Source organism: Thermobia domestica, chromosome 8 (assembly GCF_964235325.1).
Source record: "Thermobia domestica chromosome 8, izTheDome1.hap1.1, whole genome shotgun sequence".
NCBI classification, from domain to species: Eukaryota; Metazoa; Arthropoda; class Insecta; order Zygentoma; family Lepismatidae; genus Thermobia; species Thermobia domestica.
Window position 1 is genome coordinate 7,815,355 of NC_137461.1, and position 17,621 is coordinate 7,832,975.

General features: G+C 34.1%; 1 protein-coding gene across 4 annotated transcripts in view; it reads right to left on the reverse strand.

The window, feature by feature from the left end:
• Nucleotides 1-17,621, reverse strand: part of LOC145692671 (phospholipid-transporting ATPase ABCA3-like) — a 354,108-nt gene that overhangs the window by 202,514 nt on the left and 133,973 nt on the right. For all 4 annotated transcript variants that reach the window (XM_081768050.1, XM_081768051.1, XM_081768048.1 and 1 more), the window contains 2 exons: nt 11,888-12,026; nt 5,466-5,715 (listed from right to left, as the gene is read on the reverse strand). In XM_081768050.1, coding sequence (XP_081624176.1) covers nt 5,466-5,715; nt 11,888-12,026 — 389 coding nt within the window. The remainder of the gene's footprint in view (nt 1-5,465; nt 5,716-11,887; nt 12,027-17,621) is intronic.

The following is a 17,621-nucleotide window of genomic DNA, read 5'->3' on the forward strand; positions in this document are numbered from 1 at the left end:
CCAAATAATTTTGTTTACGGCTATCTTTCAGCTCAATAGCTTTCGCTTTCAAGAAAGGATTTATTTCTAAACACTTTGTAAGTTTTAGCGTTGTGTTCTGTTGTTCGAAGTTTCAAGATTACATGGATTGCCTGTTTTCTAAATTAGTTTAGTGCATTCTTCGCCGGGAACCATGGTTCTTTTTTCAAGTGTTTTTTCGTGCTTAAGATTATGTTTCTACTGCTCAAATTTTATTCATGGCACTGCCTTAACAGAAATATTCTCAACTGTACTGAATTTTCGATATTCCGAAACCGAAAATCTACTCGAAAGTTCAATCTGCCATTTACCTTTCGTCTGATCCTTCCCTATTTTAAAAGTCTCCGCCAGTAGGTGATATTTTTATAAATACAATACATTTGTTAAGTGCCTGCTAAATTACATTAAAAGCTTTTTATTCGTGGGGTATATGTTCCATAAATATGCAGCTAATACAGAAACCGTGAATACGGAATGGTAATTTAAATGGGATTATAGGGGATACGTTCCTAGCCGACAAAATAAAAAACACATACATATATAAAAAATCAACTTACTGTAATTGAAGTTTTGGCCATATTAATTAATTATTATCTTCAGGGTTAGGCAATGGTTTGAAGAATTTTGAATTTTTTTCTTGCTTGGCAGTTTTTAAAAGCTCCTTCAATTCAGACTGATATTCAGCAGTGGCATTAGCAATTTGCCTTTTAAAAATAAGACTTCGTTTCATAGACGGATCAATTTTCATAAAGAAATCACAAAGCTGATTTGCCATTCTTAAACCTTCACTAAGATTTTTCAAATGAAATGTCACGTTTCCAGTGCTTGTTGAATCCTCTTCTTCAATGGGCTGTGAATTAAACCTTTTACTCCAAGTAGGTTTCAGTCAATTCTTCATCTTGCGATTCAAGCAATTCCTGAATGTCACTTGATTCTATCTGTTCGAACCCATCTCGTCCTGTTTCATTCGCAATTTCGGCTATGTTTGCAGTCAAAGTTTGAATTTGCACACATTCTTCCTCATTTTCCGCAGTCAGAGCAGGCCACAGTTTTTTCCAGCATGACTTCAATGTCTGTGGCTTCAGTCCTTCGAATGATTCTTTTATGTTTAGGATGCATTTTGCTGTCAAATTTCTTCCAGCATTCCATAACATTCATATCAGGATTACATTCCATATTATCCAATACGATTTTGAAGGTTCATCTAATGTAATAGAGCTTAAATGCCTGGATTATTCATTGGTCCATAGGTTGGAGCAAAGCCGTAGTGTTGGGAGGTAAAAATGTCACTTTTATATTTGGATGCATAGTTTCAAGTTTGCGAGGATGACCTGGTGCATTGTCCAAAACTAGAACTGCTTTAAAGTCTAGACTCTGTTTTTTAAATAAGTTTCAACTTCAGAAACAAAACAATTTCGGAACCAGTCACAAAAAAATAGCTCTTGTTACCCACGCTTTCATATTAGCACGCCAAAACACTGGCAGGTCGTCCTTGTTTTGATTTTTTAAAGCCCGAGGATTTAACGATCTGTAAAGCAACAGTGGTTTAATGACACCATCTCCAGATGCATTAGAACATAGCAGCAGTGTAACACTATCCTTTGCTGCCTTAAATCCAGGAGCAGACTTTTCACTTTTAGCAATGAATGTTTTGTTTGGCATTCTCTTCTAAAACAGTGCAGTTTCGTCTACATTAAATACTTGCTCAGGTTTGTATCCTCCATCAGCTACTAAGTTTGCAAATTCTTCCGGATATCGTTCTGCTGCAGCAGTGTCTGCAGATGCAGCTTCTCCAACGATTTTAATGTTATGCAATGATTGTCTCACTTTAAATTTATTGAACCAACCTTCCGATGTTTCAAATCCTCTATCTGTATGTTCACCACTACAACTACCATCAGGTTCTTTAAAATGAGAGTAAAGACGCTTTGCCTTCTCCCGGACCATTGGACCACTCAGGGGCACCCTTTTTTGGTAGCGATCTTCGATCTATAATGACAACGCCACTTCCATTTTTTCTATTCCTGGATCAATTTTTTCTAACAATTTTCGCTGACAGTGAAGTTGAAGCTACAGACGACCTTATTTTATCTTCGGATTTTTTATCGATCGTACAGTTGATTCGTTGACATTGAATGAGCGCGATATGGATGCAAACGACTCTCCAAGGCGTAAACGATCAAGCATTTCTATTTTCACTTTAAGCGGTAACACAGATTTTTTTCGTGTCGAAACTCGTTTCTCATTTTTTTATTTGACATTACTGTATAAATTAGGAAGATAGCGGTAGAGACGTGTTACTCGATCACAATTTTTGTAACGAATGGAAAGACGAAACAATAAAACACGCAAAGCGACTCTTATCAAAGGACGGAACGTCCAATAATGTGGCGGCATTTAAAAATATACTTTATTCATTGAGTAATAAGGTTGCTTTCATTCTGTTTGTTTACATTCTCAAAAACACCGATTGCGGCGAAGGCGGCTTATGTCAAAGTCCGAACCAATACAGCGGCGATATCATTTAACAACATACTTTAGGCAAAGTTGTAATAAGGTCTATTTTACATTTTATTAGTCTACGGCGTTTACAAAGGATATTGGGTTGGATATCTATTAGAATCCTTTTTTATTATTATGTATGTACGTATTGATTAGATCCGCGAATAAAGAAGTCTTTAGCCGCGAATATAGGAATTGATTCGCATTTTTTTAAATCCGTGAATAGTGAAAAGGAGAATGAAGGAAGCGCGAATAAGGAGCTTTTACTGTATTGTGATTAATATCGCAATCACCCTGTTTAAGGAGCCAATTTTCAATTGCCACTGCTTGATTACTTCTAGTAAAAGGATATCAGTTTTATAGTAATTGCCAATTTGGTGAAATTCAAACTCAGTTGTGAATGTCGTGATATGAGAAAGTTGTAGTCTTTGCTACAACATTTTGAGATGTCGACACTTTTACTATTCTAAGGCCATTGCCGTTCATGTAGTTGCTCACTTTTTCGTTCCATATTGTGAGGTTTCCACTACCGGCTTTCATACCGAAAAAGATCTTGGTCATATTAATCCCTGAAAGTTCTATATCATCTTTGATGAAAAATGATATCGCAAGTAAGTAAACAGCATAATGTCATGATGCTGGTCGCACATATCTAGAATATAGTTGCTTCTGACGTTCTCTATATCTGTTTTCGAGAGAATACCATCAAATTTTGCTGTAAATATATATAGAAATGAAATATCATAGAGAAGTATCATTCTTCTGATATAAATATGATGTCTGATTAGTTATGTATAAAAGAATACATGACGTCTATCTATTCTAAAATTATTTACACAATAACGGTTTACCAGACGTCTTAAAGATGAAATAATTTAATTACGTATTTTCAAACTCATTAAGGAATATGATGTGATAAAGCTTTCAATTCACGGCTTTACATGTGTTGTAATGTTATTTGCACATAGTAACTTCTTTTAGTCTGAAATCAAATTAATCAAATGTATTGTATATTCTAAATAAATTTCATGTAAATCATGTCAGATAGTGTCCTTTATTACGTAGTTTTCGGTGCAAAATTTACTTTTTGTGATAAGTTTACTTTTTGATAGAACTGAGCGAAGAGTATCGTAAAAATCTATAATAATTCTATAAGTGTATTCATATAATTAATTCATTATTTTATTAATTGAAGGACTTGGTGGAAGAAAAGTGTATCCCATTCCTCTGTGAAACATTATTTTTGTGGTCGAAGTGTAAGCTAGTGTCACCTAGTGTTAATCATTGGACTAAATTAATTGTAGGATATGCAATGGTGGTCTGTATCTACTCCTACAAACTGAAATGCCTATTTTACTTAGATATTTTCCACATTAAAACTGCATTTCTCTCCAAATCACAAAATTAAATTGTGAGATAGGCCCTTCTGACACCAAGCCCTTCAATTCTAAAATAACTTGGATTTAGCTGTAAAATAATCATTTTCGTGATATTCTTTCATTTCTAGGGAAATATGACGTACTGTGAAAAATTAGTACAAAGGTAATTCGTCAAATGGCTAAATAATACAACGCGTTATAGCTAACAAAGACAATGATAATTTTATGTATATAGATTTGTTTTATGCATTAAAGTAATAATATTCTTAGAATCCCAAATTAAATTTATACCGGCTTATTTGTTAATTAATTGATAATTTGATATTTGTATTTTCTACTACAATTCTAATTGTGTGCAAGAGTGAAAACTAAGGAATGTTATAGAATAACAACACCTATAGTCATATAGATATTATAATCTAAGTTTAAAATAATGTTGTATTTACTATATTTGTCCTGAGTGTTTTCAGAACTTACTGATAACAAATTTAATTGGGAGTTTGTCCTAGATGCACAAAATGCTTTTTGGATTATCCTCCTTTAAACATGAAAAGAGCAAGAAGAACAAAAGCATATCAATTTGATTTCGAATATGCTCATTCTCGCTACCTTCGGGCATGGACAATTTGTAGTTCGCTACTCTCAATTTTCCTGGGATCATGAAGAAAAATCAACGATTCATCACCTCTAATAACGCTACTAAAGAATTCTGGTTCCCTCTAATGATGATCCGCAACATCAAGAATATTCATCTAGTTTGCTATCTACTTTCTTCTGAGGTTCCTTGGAACCATCTTGACGTTTATTGTTTTTCACAACGAAATGTTGTGTTCAAATCAGGTTGTCGGTAAACCCATTAAAACTCATGTCTCATTTAACTCTTGAATCTGTGTTAATCTTTGATCTGACTTAACTAGAGACCTACGAGCAAAGCCTCCATTTGTTCTTGTATTTCCAAAAATTACTCGTGTCATCTGAACATTCATTTTACAAATAGTAGATGTTCTCTATTAGCTCTTTTCAATTTTCCATAAGTTTCAGTAGCGGATTCGCCAAATTTTACCTAAAATGCGGTTGCACAACATTGCTTAACCTAAATCTATTCAAAAATACTTCACTTCAAATGCTCTTAAGAGTCATGTATGTAGCATGTGGAAGAGTTAAAGCTTGTACTGAGTCGACGCCAGGAGTTAAGGCTGTTGCCTTGTGAAGATTGAGACAGCAACTCTGTAGATGTATGTACAGTGTTCCCTGTCTGTTTACTTATCTAACACACATTGCACTTTCCTCAAGGTTCATATTATAACTCTTGAACAAGATATGGAAGTGTTATGTAAACAGTGTCAATTTTTACCTTACACGTACTGAAACATTCTGCTTTTTTTAAATTAATACTTTGCACTTGTCTTTACTAAATGTGAGTTGTGCAATAAGTGCATGTTGTATTCAAATATAGCTTGAAAAATTTTCTCAAACTATCTTAACAAGAAAGTGAAGACAAAAGGCAATAAAGTGAGGAAAGTGCATGATACTAGTAAAAAAAGTTTAAAATGTTAGTATTCTTACGTTAAGAAAATATCATGAAGAGTTGATACAGTAATTCCAAGGTAAGCATATTTTAGTTCAGTTTCCCTATTTTCCAAATTCTCCAGAAGCGTTGGGAAGACACTGCATTCTTCCATCGGAATGATATACTTAACGTGAGAGTCAGTGTCATCTTTAATTAAAGCATTAGGGATCATTGTAAGGATAACTTCTGATATTTTGTCAACTTTGGTTCCTTCTGTTTTATGGAAAGTAAATGCATAGCCAGCACCTGTTGAAAAAAAAATAAATTACAGTAAACGTTCTCAGAAAAAAAAGTATTGCAACTTGAAATTTAAGGTTGGCGATAACTTCCTTCATGCAGGGCTTCCGCATGAAAAATAACAACATTATTATAGATGCTTTCTATGTAATAGAGATGGAAACAAGAAAGGTCCTCCTCAGCTACAACAAATATTAAAGTAAGACAGTGAAAGAAGTGAAAGTCTCGTATTGGTAAAGATTGCTTCTCATTTTTGTCATAATAGAAGTTAAAAATTACTTTTCTGATTATACATTGAAGGTTTTGAGTATAAATTTATCAATCAAGGATTCTGGATTTGACTTTGATTTTCTTAATCGAAAATAGGTAAAATCCTTATTTCTTTAATCAAATAGTTAAGAAAGAAACATTTTTCATTACACAATATTTCTATTTTACAAGTTTTGATTGTCAAAACGTTGGTATTTTAAAATAGAAATTCATCATGAAATTGAAAGAATGAGGCATGTAATTTTCTTTTGTTATCAAAAATATTGTATAATTTATATTAAAAATATATGGGAAAAAGTTTGTGTCGCTAAACAGTTACAACTAAGAATGTGTTTGTTTTTAAACTTTGTATTTGTCTACGTAGATTCAATATCAGAGTTCTTTCAAATTACTGCAATTATTGTCCTACTGACGTGAGACAATACTACAAAATATCGTTTGAATTGAGCACTTAACAAAGCAGCTAGAAACTTAACTATTGTAGTTAGCAAAAACTAAATTTATCAAAGCTAGAACACGTAGCTTATTCTTACAAACGGGTATGCAATACTTAATTGCTAGAGTTATATGTGTCATTCAAGAAGTCTTTATAGTTATTAACTCTGGAATAGTGATGAATTGAGGCCTACTAAATTAAGATTGATGTGCGAAATATGCATGCGAGTAATCATAAATTTTATCTTATTATGATTTTTGTTGAAGCCATGATAGCACAAACTATTCTATTATTTGTTCATCAAGGTAGTTCTCCATCCTGTACTTTAAACTAGGACCAAACTTGACGCGCGTAAACAAAATGTTAAAGTTATTACTTCAACTTTAAGATAAAGTGAAACCCCTTTTGAAGCAATGAACTAGATTTTAATCTAATGGAATCACACCTTCAACGTTAATATTAAATGTTATTTAGTGTGACTATCTCAATCAACTAAATATGAGCACCACAGATAGAACTAGTAGTTCTACCCACATAATTTGAATGACGTTTACTATAAAGAAATTTAATATTAATTAACAATTTCTGTTGATTTTTTTCCGAAATAAGTTGAGATACATAAAGAACTCCGGGTATAAGTTATTATCCCTGGTGAATTAGTTAAATGAGAAACAAAAAGAGTTTTAAATCTCCTAAAATATAGACCAAGTAGTTATCATTGCTAGGACTTTTCTGCACAGTATTGTAGCTTGCCTAATTATAGTTAAGCTACACTGGTAAGTTCACTACTTTCTACAGTTAAAACTGGTATTTTCTTATATGCAAGCAAGATCTCCTAATTCCTTAAAACAATTTAGTGACCCGTAACTAGAATAGATGCGCTTCAACGAGGATAAATTTGCTTAACATTTATGTAGTGAACAATATTATTTATTCAGTAAACTCACATCCAGCCAACTAAATATGATCCTGCATATTCCTTGATACAGATTAACGTGTTTAGATTTAAATCTTCTTATCTCGTATTGTCCAAAGCAATATCAAGAAGATGAATGTTGAAGGTAATTGCTTTTTTAAAAAACTGAATCGGTAAATATCTAACCAGTCACAGAAAAGAATGTATAAATATGACAAGATCACAATGATATTGTTTGCATTATAAGCTTTGAATGTTTCAATAGCTTGGTAAATTGGTAATGAAAGGACAAGACATTTGCAGCAATGTGTCATGCCATATAAAGAAGTAAAGCATTGAAGGATTTTACATTACCATTTTGATAAGTATTATATTACTGCGATCCAGATACTTATTGTTAAGGCTATCGTCTTTGAAAGTATTCTTTCTCATAAAACTTTTAATTATCATTGCCTTTATCGACTAAATTGTATTTTGTAGTGATTTTAGCTTATCGTTGCTTCAAAGCTTTCCCAAAGACTAAGTTTTGATTAATGGGAGAATGTAACTTGAGTGAGATCAAGGACGAACTATTTCTTATGTGTAAAATGTTGAGGATAATCACATTGGTACAAACTTCTATAAAATGCACAAACAATCATATCGATGAGTAGGAGTAACTGAATGGGAAACAGTCTATCACGGAGTTGTTCTCGCAAATGTGCATACTCAATAACATAGCTGAGAATGGTACTATAATTATAGTGTACCAAAGATGGCTACCCGCAACTTGAGATGACGACTTCCAGAACTTTTAAACGAGTTCAGTTCATAAAATTACATACTAAAACATGTTAATATCCTTCTTTACATACCATATTAATTAGTATATGCTGATATTTCAGTGCATCAAAAGATGTGTTAAGGATCTGTCTACGTTATGCAAGTTCTAAAAACAATGAAAAACAAACTTTGAAATTATCATGATAAAACGTTTACTTACATACACTCAGCAACACTGCTACTATCAGAAATGAGTTACCAGCTCTACAGCGGACACTGCGAGTGTCCTCTGTTTTGATTCAAACACTTGTCATATGCTTTATCAGGTTGGCAGTTACTTTACGAAGATTAGAAGTGTTAATGTTCTCAATGGCACTGCGAATCTTCGTTTCCAGGTCTTGAATAGTTCGAGAATTGTTCTTGTATACCTCTTGCTTTAAATAGCTCCATAGAAATTAATAGCAATGTTGTCGGGTGCATGTAAATAAAAGTTTTATCATGATAATTTCAAAGTTTGTTTTCATTGTTTTCAAGAATTGCAAAATGTAGACAGACCCTTGGCACACCTTTTGATGCACTGAAACATCAACAGGGTTGCCAATTCAGAGTGTTAATTTATGAAAACTACAATTTCCGTAGTTACTCTTACAGAGGCCTCATCCGATTAGTTATCCGTGGAAATGAAAAATTCTTTTTTCTGCTCCATAGTTTCCAAGCTACTCGAACTAAACAAACTGAAAATTAACGACAGAACATCCATGCGTATGAGTTATGAGTCAATTTACATGTTTTGCAAAGAAAAATGATTTACACTTTCGGTAACATCTGGCAACACTGTGTGGTTCCTTGTGTACTTCAATCATTGCTTCCTAGTTTAAAAATATATGCATACACAAGGTTTCATTTTGGTATAACCATTATTCATGTTCACTTCAGGTTCAAATGTTGTACTATCCCAAACTCCGGTTTGCATTGTATATTGGATACTCTATATTATGTACTAGCTATAATACCCATTTTCGCATGTGGGTTGTATTTGGAAGTTAACGCCTGTAGGAGTTTCACCATTCGTCTCAGTGACCGCGAAAACAATGGATTTCACACTAATATCGGTCATTTTGGAATATTTTTACCTGCCTCGGTAACCTCCTTCGCAGGTGGCCCCCGCACCGCATTCAATGGTAGCTGAATTTGAAAGTCATCGTTATGGAAGTGAGAGTATCACCATTTATCTCAGAGACCGCGAAAACTATGGATTTGACACTAATATCAGTCATTTTGGGTTATTTGTAAATGTTTCCACCGGGTGACCTATGACCCACAGCCGAATGGGATGAATTTGGAAGCTAATGCGATCGGAGTTTTGCCATTAATCTCAACTATCGCGATATATATATTTGACACTAATATCGGTAATTTTGTCCTAGTCTCTATGTCCAGATGAATGAAACCCCTGAGACATCCCTGGTTCGAATTTTGAAAACAAAACGATTCGCCTTGGTCTGGGGCCAGGACTACGGTATCCGTCACCAAAACTTGGTAGCTCTAGGTCCACTCGTTTGGACGCCAGGCCGCACACAAGAAGACAGAAAGACAAACAAACTCTTTATTTTATTTATATTATATTATCTACATGTGTGAATCAAAGTGTGTGCATATTTCCGTCTCTGCTTGTGTGACGGTCTTTTGCTTCCTGAATTGTTATTTTCTCATCTTGGAAAATATCTTCAAGTATCTCTTGTACCAGTCATTTAGACAGTGACATTAAATAGTGTAGTTGATTTAATACACAGCACCAATTTTTATTCTTTTCTCGTATTCATATTTTGTACACTTGCCATCGTAATCATAGTGTATAAGTATATCGCCCCCTTCTTATTTTGTCGTTCATAATTTTCCAGAAATCCCGATCCCGTGTGGAATGAGGCAACTGATTTGTAACTCAGAACTTTGGTTCGAGGCAAGATATCATTTTCGGTAACACTCTGCAAAGAAACTGCAGTGAGCGTGAATTTCTCACGCTCTCCGAACAAAGAGAGTGCGGTGCTGTATACGGTGGACAAAATATCTCGATGTAACCAATAACTATTTTAGGTAACGAATCCTTACTCATTTTAGTGTTTTGTGCAGTAAAACTTTGCCAGATTAATGAAGAACAATTATAAATTAAAGAATACATGTATTAAGCCGTATTGACGATTTTCCTTTATTATATAAAATGAATAAGCATGTTTTAGTACTGGCGGAAGAGTACTAACATTAGTGACTTGCCCGTGAAAGGAAGAGCATGTGATCGCCGCCACCATGGAAGAAGGACAAAGATCGAGTTAATAATACTTAAGTAGTTGTAAATCTACGGAAAGATATATCTTAATTTTGTTTAAAAAACTGTACACTAATGCTGTTTTGCCCAAAATTTCGAAGTGATAGTACATAATTGGTGAATATAATATTATATAAAACATTGCTTTGTGGAAACTTGCCTAGGAATGCCAAACCATGCTGTCACGTTTGTCTAGAAGAACGAAAGGTACTGATAATTCAATATATATTTTAATAGAAGTGTGCGTGATTATAAAAATCAATATTGCAAGAGAACTTTGAGCTCGCAAATGAAGATGAACGAGTCTACTCAATAACCCCTCCTTCTCAATCCTTAATTACGTGTGAAAGTGTGCGCAGTGCTAAGATCTAATTTGAAGTATGAAATTAAAATAAAAGTGCGTGTCAAATGTTATTATTACTAGTAATTCTTATGCCGGCACGTCGTTGTTGGGCTATTGATACTATTACTATTATTCAAAATTGAGCTGATCAAAAAGTTAACATAAAAAAAGTAGCGTTGACAAAGTTTCGATTCATGTTATATTCTTGGAACAAGTGCAACTATTTTTATTATTATATCTTGCATAATAAAGTACGCAGTAAGTATTATATTGTGCTGTTAAAGCACCCATATAGTTTCAAATATATTAGAAAATAAATGCATTTCATTCTTTCGTTCATCCCAAAAATATGATTGATAATAGAAAAAAAAATTTTTATACGAGTACAGTTGGGTTGAGAATATAAAGGTGTTTGTCAGAATAATGTTTACGTAATTATCTTTAATACTGACACTGGCATGCTTTGTATTCTGATGTCACGTAAGCGAAACATTATACATACTGTGGGCTGGTAATTTAAGGTAAGTGAATAAGAAGTGTAAAAATCTTTTACTTGCCTGAATACATATTGGTAAGAAATGTAAAAATGATATTTTCTGTGAAATGACCTATGCTAACCACTACATTTTAGCCCGGATACACGTCCGAACAGCTGAAACAAACCCAGTACCGTTGCAAATTTGTCTTCCCGAACAGGGACAGACACCTTCAAACTTAAAATAGTAACAGGATCTAATATAATCCCGTTACAGATTTGTCTTCCCGAGCATGGGCGTACGCTATCGATCCCACTATGGAACCAGAACCCATCCAACTACCGTTACTGTTTTGGCCCACCGAACTATGAACAGAATTTCGGAACCGTAGATCTTAAAATGGGTGATAGTAATTTCGAGACGTGACTGTGAATCATAAAAGTGAGCTGAACCCACCCACTACCGTTGCAAGTGTTGTAAATTACAGATGATCCTAAACATTTGTTCAATAATTTTAATGACATAAATTAAATATTCCTGATATAATTTTACAGGTAGTACAACTATATTCACTAAATTCGAATTTAACGCAATAAAATGTTCGTTTTTAACCTCAAATACCTTCTTAACTTTGCTTCATCTAGTAAATACTTACCATATAGTTGTTTCAAGAACATCTGTGTTCCGTAACAATGTAAATTACCATAAGTCATAATAGCAACTCTATCGCCTAAGATTTCAGCTTCTTCCATATGATGAGTGGTTACTAGGATCGTCTTTCGAGATCTCTCTTGCTGCAAAAAAGTCATTAGTAACAACAGGTGATTTGTTTCATTTTCTTTTTAACAAAATATTAAATTCCCTTCTTAAGAATATGTAATTTCACATTTTCAAAATTTTCTTGGATTGATACTATGGGAGTGGGTATCGAGGTGCATCCTCTATAAGGATGGTAATTTTCTTTGGAATAAATAATACAAATTGTATTCATGTCCACGTTATATAGTACATCTCCTGAACATAAACCCACTTTCAATCTAAACATCAATGATTTATGATCTATTCAAAGCTACTAATTCAATATACTTTACTTTGTATTTAATTAAACTCTTACGTAAATAAGATACAGTATGCCAAAGGCTATTGTCTTCTCGCGGATGAAAATACGGTATAAAATGATGTTTAAAACCTCTAAGCCGATCCTAAAGTATTTGTTTACATTTTGCAAAGATCCGGCCGCAAGTTATGTTCTGGAGTCGGTACAGCCATTCATATTAGTGCTTTACAAGAGGTACTTCGATCGATTCGGGAAAGGCACAGCAATGAATTCATTTACAATGGTTTTCAAATTACTTTCACATGTTCCAGCTTTACACAAGAAGATATATCTACACAGATACAATATGTTTAATACATACACAAACACACACAACAACAAACACACACAAACTACATCGATATTTGTTTCCAACCAGTATATGATCTGCTGATATGTATTTGTGTGTTCTATGCTACAAAATTACCAATATCAATTAATATTTTTAAGAGAATACTTTTACCATTTCCAGACAAGCGATTGGACGGGTATTTCTGTGAATGACATTTATATCAATTAAATTTTATGTGAAGTCAGAAGGTAAATTTCGTCATTATATTCAAGGTTGAGCACAATGGGAAATTGGAGGTTTTTATCAAAAAGTATCTTCAAACTGCTGTTTTGTCGCGTGAAATTCTACATGTTTGTACTTAGAAAACTGTGTTTTGTCTCGGTTCGTGGCATACACTAAAATTGTACAATGAACCACAGTTATACACGAGATGTTTGATTGATAACCATGATAAGCGAACATACTTTCATATATTAGGCATTCACACAATGGACTTTGGTTAGAATATAGTCTATTTATCATGAAGGTTTCAAAACGACTGTACTAAATTTGTGGGTATTCTTCACTACATACGTGCATAAGACAGTAATTTCTGACTTTATACATATGAATCAAGAATTGCTAAAACTTATTAAAATGGACCAAAACTGGATATGAATTTATTCAGTTTCCGCCAAGACATACTAAAGATAACGCTCAAATATCCTGCTTTCAAATTAAGTCAATCTTGAATTTTGAATATTAGATTTAAGTAACATGATCGCATTTTTTCCGAATATCTTTGTTTTCAAAATGATGCCTTGCCACTTCACTTTCATGATACACAGACACTGAATACTTAAACAAACATAATGTTACATTTCGTGTGTGTTACATATTACAAATTAACATTCGTTATAGGGTATTCATGATATCGGGAAAACTGGTATATATGCCACACCTACATTTTCAGGAAATAATTTAATTTTTCAATTGCATTAAATTTTGTAGAAAATAAAACATCTGAAGAATAGTAGAGAATATCAACATGGAACATTCATAGTAAGAAAGAAACTTAACATACACCATAAAATGAGTTTTGCATAAATTTTTCCTAGGAGTTATCATAACGTTTGTTATCATAGCTTAACGTTGTCTTTGATCGGTTATTTTGTCCTATAACATGTATTAAAGGCGGCTTTCATTCGCCAAATCAAGTATGAACCAAGGAATACTCCAAGTGTGTTTTGGAACTGGATAGTCAACTTGGCAGCACCAAGTTGGGACTTGATATTTTTTCTTAAGACATTTTTTTTTAAATCACGACCTTAGTTTTCAAGATATCAGATTGAAATTTTGCATATATATTGTGTGATCCTCTCAATGTTTCTCATTTGAAAAAAATGAATATGTGAACCCGGACTCGGGCGCGAGGGACGCAACTATTCCGAGAGACGATTTTTTCAGAAAACAATCCGGTTTCTCCCGAATTTCCTACTTCAGGTGTATGATAAGGCTATGTAAGTAGGACTGTTAAAAATGGCGCATTATACTCAAGAAAAAACTATTGAACTATGACCCTCGGCCAAATTGTAATAATGGAGTCAAATTTTAGAATATATATACAGGGTGTAATATAAATGCATTTCCAAAAGTGACGAAGTAATTTCGGACATCTAAATATGTAAAAATGTTCCCATAAACATGGGTCCAATGCTGCTTCGTTTCCGATATACAGGGTGTTCAAATATCGAGTCCATCTAATGGTTCACTATGGGAAAGTGAATGCAAATGTTCAATATTACAGGAATAATACAATCAAATGGAATTATGCCTGTGCAGATAAATTTACATTAACATAGACAATGAAACTAATCAACAGTTGAGGTTATTGAATTGTCAATGTTGCCAACCTGGTACAAAGTGTTAGGTTTTCAAATAGCACTAGACGTCCGCACGTTAGCATATGATTTCTGACATCAACACTTTCCTTCCGCTTCGGTTTAGAAAGACAAGACGTCCAAGTGTGAAGTCAATTAGCGGCTCACAATAGTAAATGACAGTTCATAGATCGCAACTATTGCATGTCTCCCAAGATAAATAATTGAGATAGCTATTCGATGGAGGACAGAGCTTTCGTTTATACCACACATAAACTTCGGAAGACATTGCCCAATGTTTAGGAACGTTTTGATATCAGCAATCATATTCTAATGTGTGGACGTTTAGTGCAATTTGAAAACATAACACTTTGTACCAGGTTGGCAACACTGACAACCCAATAACCTCAAATGTTGAATAGCTTCATTCTGAATGTTTGTACAAATGTATTTAAATATTCAAAATTCCACTTGATTGTATTATTACTGTAATATTGAATATTTCCATTCACTTTCCCATAGTGAGCCATTTGGGAGACTCGATATTTGAATACCCTGTATCTCGGAAACGAAGCGACATCGGACCCTTGTTTATAGGATCATTTTTTCTTGTTTGGATGTCCACAATTTCCTCGTTACTTTTTGACATGCATTTATGTTACACGGTGTGTATATATATTATAAAATGGGTCACCTTCAGACTTTCAAAATTTTATTCGCTCTTTGGTTTCAAGATTCAAGATTGAAGTTTCGTACACGCATTGTGTACATCTGTTTTTCAAGACATTTTGAGATCCCTACGTGAACCCATGTCCGGATCAGAGAAGCGCAAACGTTTTGAATTTGTTTTCGAAAAAACTTCCGGTTTTGCCCGATTTTCCAATTTTTACTGTATGTTATAGACAAGCGAGTGTTACCGTTTGAAAGGATGCTCCATTCTGAAAAAATGAGATAGGAACCATGATCCCATGATAAATAGTAAGGAAGTAGTAGCTGTTTCACTGAAAGTGCAACACTTACCTCAAAAAGGGATAATATTTTACTACTCGACTGGCGTGCAATAAGCCGAAAGAGGTTAAATACACGTTGGATGATACAAAATCGAGGGAGACGTAAAATAGAGAAGAATATACATTGTTATACCATTGCATAAGCTGAATCATAGGCTGGAAACTAAGATGAGAAGATATTAAGGGAAAACTAATTTCGGTTAGGGAATGGAAACCACACTGAGACCTATGTTAGTGGGTTGACGACAATAATGTGAGAAGTAGTTTTTAACGTAACAGAAGAGTTTCAGCTTTGGAAACTGTTTTCTGTGGGCTTAAAACAGCCAATAATATGAAAACATTTCAACAAATTGGGGTAAGAGGCAGAATGGAAAAAGGCAGAATGCATACGAAAGGAAGTAAGTGAGAAACTTATGAATTGGAATAGCGGACTAAATATACATGATGCATGGAGGAAGATATTGGATAAAACATAAAGAGGAAAAAACGGTGAAAACAGATGTATTGAACAGCGGATAGACAAATAAAAGATTTATGTATTTCAAAAGTGAAAGTTATTCATTAAGAATACACAAGTGTGCCAATTAAAAGTTTAGCTTTTAAGTGAAAGTTGATCATTAAAAGTTGCGTATGTATTAATTAAAATTGTTAAAAAGGAAAGGACGAATATGATTGGTTTATGAAATGACCTCCTCTCATTTTAAGAAGTATATAAGCTGTAATCTTAGAAATTGTATTTCATAATGTGTCTGATGAAGGCAAAGTTAATTTGCCGAAACTGTAACGCTATTATTTATTAGTTAATATATGCTTTGGTCGGAATTTGTCTTTTAAATTGGGGTAAATTGGAGGTATGCTCCACACATTCGAGATTTATATAACTAAACAGACGTCGCGTCTGAAGCTATGAGGGATGGATCATAATGAGATTAGGATATGAGTCAGATAAGAATGCTCCACTTTACTACTATTATCTGAAGTTTACAGGGAAAGCTTATTAAATGAAATTTTAAAGGAAGTTCGAAATTTCGTGAGATCGGATGGTAGATGATTAAGAAGGTGAGATACACGAATCTAATTTTATTGTGTATAGACCCGATCAAGGACTACAGGAAATGGAGTACATAATAGGTGACCTTGCAAGAAAGTATGGAATGGAAATGAGCATCCGAAACTTTAAAGTTACGAGATTATGACGTAATAAAGAAGGTTATGCATCCGTGTAGATCAAATAGAACTAGAAGAGGTTGATTATTTTATACAGCGTGATTCAAAATGATGTGAACGATTACAACTCCTTATGACTTCTTTACTAATCATCCAAATAGCTTCAAATCTTACAGGGGCCGCGGTGGCTCAGTGGTAGAGCGTTCACCTCTGGTGCTTGGGGTCCCGGGTTCAATCCCTGCCCCCGCCAAGTGAACTTTGTGGTGGACAAACACCGTGTGCGTGGGTTTTTCTAGGGGTTCTCCCGTTTCCTCCCACTTTCTTCATTCCACCATTTCATTCATCTCTCATCATCACCGTCTTCTTTAGCCTAACCGGCATAACCGTGGGACGTAAAACTCAAAAATTTCATTTCATTTTTCAAATCTTACAGGTAAATGTTAAACTCTCCAAGTTTTTGTGATAAAAAAAAATAGTGCATCACATATGTTCTATGTGGGCCCCCTTTGTTACCCTGCATACATCTGCACACATCTATTTGGTATTACAATTCCGCCCAGACCCGATTCAACATGTTTGCATCAACAGTTTGCACTGCAGCAGTGATGCGCTCTTTCGGTTCATTCACATCTTGGGGTACAAGGGGTTTGTAGACAATGTCTTTTAGATGTTCCACAGAAAAAAATCGCAGCCGGTTAAGTCCGGTGATCTTGGTGGCCAAGGTAGAAGCTGCTGATCATTTTTACCTGACCGCCCAATCCAGCGGTGTGTCAGTCTGTTGTTGAGGAAATTTCTGACATTGTGACGAAAGTGACATGGAGCTCCATCCAATTGATAGATGAAATTTTCACTCTCATGTTCGAGCTGTAGCATAAGCCACGCAGTAAGCATTTCTAGAAATGTTTGTACAGTCACAGTTCCTTCATCAAAGAAGTACGAACAATAAACTTTTGAAGATGGAATTG